Source organism: Phalangium opilio, unplaced genomic scaffold, assembly GCF_054372755.1.
Source record: "Phalangium opilio isolate 3A_F unplaced genomic scaffold, DU_Popi_V2 ptg000094l_1, whole genome shotgun sequence".
In the NCBI taxonomy this organism is placed as follows: domain Eukaryota; kingdom Metazoa; phylum Arthropoda; class Arachnida; order Opiliones; family Phalangiidae; genus Phalangium; species Phalangium opilio.
The window spans coordinates 6570303-6573657 of record NW_028324199.1 but is presented as its reverse complement, the minus strand read 5'-3'; the positions used below and the strand labels follow the sequence as shown (position 1 = coordinate 6573657).

The following is a 3355-nucleotide window of genomic DNA, read 5'->3' as shown; positions in this document are numbered from 1 at the left end:
TTGCCTTAGAATTTCAGCGTATTTATTTTGAAGCGAAACAAGTTGTTTAACATCGCCATGCAACTGCATGGTTGCTTCTTTTAGTTCCGCGGCGACGTGGGCGATAGCCCCTCTCATAGCTTTCCCCATTCGAACTATCCTCGATGTTGTCAAGGCTTCTGGGTGAAATTTGGCTATCGCGTAAAGCTTTGATCGGTAGTTTCGTGTCACGTGATTGGCGCACTCGCTTTTTTTAATTTTATCTCCGTAATCCACGTTTTCTTGAAGCTTTGAATGTACAGATGAATCACCATCCCCTATTACAGTTCTGTACTCCAAACCGTGTGTTTCAATACTTTTATCGAAACCTTCAATAAGAATATCTGCCTCCATTGCTGGGGATGAACCCTTCCAATTTTTGTAACACTTATGAGATGGAACTGCTTTACTTTCACTACATCGTTTTTTGTCGCAAATCACGCAGTATTTTTGTCTACTATTCAGTTCTAGTAGCTGTTTTGTTCGAGCTCCAATAATACAAGCTACCCCACTCTTAGCGGAGTATCTATGACCGTGGCTTCGCTGCGACCATCCACCATCCACAATTACACTTATAAACGGATTACCAGTGTCAGAGTCGACATCGCCACTCTCAACAGCCAACTGTTTTTCTAATTTGCCAGCTTCTTTCATTTCGTCTCGCAAAGCTTTCTCCCACATCTGCGGGCAAAACAAATAAACAATTGTGTCATAAGTAAAAACATTACTATCAAATCGAAACTAAAGTGTAAAAAAGTACCAGTGACTAGCTCCTGGCTAAATAACCAAAACCAGGGCCAAAACTAATTTACGAAATCGATTTCCTTACCTCTCCAAGTATTTGCTCCTTTTTGGTATATGTAGGTTTAGACATGTTTGGTATTCCTAGCACAGAAAACACCTCATCCATGTTTTCATACCCACTTCCAATGGATACGAAACCCCAAACAGCCAGTGAGTTTAGCGTAAGTTCATTTTTTGTGGGAATTTCATTGGTATCACGGGAAAGACCATGAATCTTGGGCCTACCTCTTAGACTCGATTCATTTTTTGACGTGGAAATTGATTTCGATTTATTGCAATATTTGCACTCGAAAATAAGGTCTGAAACTAATCCGTTTCGCGATTCTTTTACAAATTCCATTTTCCCTTCCAAATGTTTTTCGCATCTATGAACGTCCAGCTCTCTTATTTCTGTTATGAAGTCTTTAATGTTCATATAAGTTTTGAAAAGCACTGTTAGGCTTTGGAGGGACAAATTTTCTTTGCATTGGTGTAAGGGGCAGAATTTTCAAACTGGGCAAGGTTGTTTCGTCGATCGCGCAACGAGGTTCAAGTTGGTCAGATACAAACGAAATATTTTCTAGTCCCATTGGTGACTTGACTAGAATTTCCTGTGTTGGCACATTTTCAGACACTAGGGTTCTTGAAGGCGTTTCAGGTGAAAGCACTCTAGGCCTCGCCATAAATTCTTCATTTGGCAAGCCCATCGCAAGAACTTCTGCCGCAGGGTAACTACAAGTTTAATTACATAATTTATTAATTTGTAGCATTTTGGTTTCACGTCAAGTAATGGTTAGTGAGTACTTACGTTGACAGAGAAATCTTTTTCGCCTTCTGATTCTGCCGTTTGATTTTGAAACATTTTTTACGGGACTTGCCCTTTTTGGACAATGGGAGCCGCGCTTTTGCCATTGTCACTTGTCAGAGAAACAATTCCCAAGGCGTCTAATATATAGGCCCAAATATATAAGTTTTGTCGCGATGCAGAAAGTTTCGGTTTGTTGTTTGAAATTCAGGCACGGAAAGTGAAGAGTGTACCTAGGTCTTTCTGGTTCGACAGTCTGTCAAATCAGCGATGCTAGATTGAAAACCTGGAACCTGCCAAAATTTAATTGGAAACAAGCCCAAAAACCGTCAATCGATATATCGAAAAGCAGCCCAAAACTGACTAAAAGCCAACAACAGTTTTATTTCCAGCCAATATTTTAGAGAAGAAGCCCAATTGCCGGCTTTCAAGCGCAATATGGCATCCCTGGTAACTATAATGACACAGTCTTATCTCTCCTCTTTGATCTCTCTCTCGCGTACCTACCTCGACGCACAGCTGAGTAAACTGACGTCACGTGATCCGACCGGTTTTGAATAGGGGGCTTAGGGAGAATTTCCTCTCTCCGAGCCTACGGACTATGGCTCGGCCATGGGAACTATAACATTCTTCAGAGGGAAAGGAGGAGGGAAGGTAGGGGAGGGACCCAGCCCATGTTTAACAATAAAATCTTGAAAGGGTGAGGCTTACGCCCGGGGGAGTGACGACTTGCGACTAAAAATAAAATAGGTACTTACAGTGACATCAGTAGTGAGTTTTTGAACTAGAACCAAAATTAGGTTTTAATTCAATATCTCCGCTAATTTCAAATATTTTATCATCAAATTAATTCAGGGCACGTAGGATTTAAAAACTCATCGATCAATACCAATTTCGAAATTTTCTGCTAATTGGTTCGCTTTAATCAACGGAAAATGTCATCACAAATCCTTTCCCATTAAAAATTAATTTCAAAATTAATTAAACATATTTATATGTTGAGATTACTTCATGGCAAAGAGAAGGATACAGTCTTAATTTTACTGAAAACCGTGAATTTATAAGTAAAGCGGTTGCTTCTAATCAACGTGAGAAAAATGACCAATTTCCCATTGAAATTTAGCTAATCTTTACCTTCCACCTTAATGCGCCCCAACAATCCTTGCGCCCGGGGGCCAGTGCCTCCTCGTCAAACACCGCTTAATATTGCCCTGGGATCGACACCAAGTTAACAACGCAATTAAGGGTGCAATATAGTGCAGTTAGTACGCAATATAGTGCAGTTAAAACACTCGTTTATCTCTAAATGGCAAATGGGACACTCGATACGAATTAATCGAATGCTATTCGAAAATACTACTATTCCCAAAGCCCTATTTTGACTGTATGGTGTTTCACATTTATTGCACTTGTTTTGTACATCAAAACTGACTTTAGACTTTAATCGTTATAATACTAACAAGTTTGTCAAGAAAAAATATTAGCCACATCGTATGATCGTAAACTACGTAAATTAGAACAACGAGATCAATTGGAAAAACTTCTTCCCGGTCGGTTAAAATTTATATAATATACTTTTTGCCTCTCCTACCGCGAAGTTATATCTCCTGGCTTCAAAAAAGATCATGACTCCTAGTTAGAGAGATAGAGAGAGAGAGAGAGAGAGAGAGAGAGAGAGAGAGAGAGAGAGAGAGAGAGAGAGAGGAAAGGGACCCTGTCTCTGACAAACTCCCCGAGACTAGACCGCTA

At 40.0% G+C, this 3355-nt stretch overlaps 1 protein-coding gene across 1 annotated transcript; it reads right to left on the bottom strand.

The window, feature by feature from the left end:
- Positions 1–455: 455 nt before the first annotated feature.
- LOC149640000 (uncharacterized) lies at positions 456–1713 on the bottom strand. Its single transcript, XM_089850850.1, has 5 exons — positions 1610–1713; positions 1316–1533; positions 848–1224; positions 519–699; positions 456–475 (listed from the first exon to the last, which is right to left on the bottom strand). Exons 1-5 carry the CDS (start codon positions 1711–1713, stop codon positions 456–458), a joined length of 900 nt encoding a protein of 299 aa, XP_089706976.1.
- Between the last annotated feature and the right edge of the window lie 1642 nt (positions 1714–3355).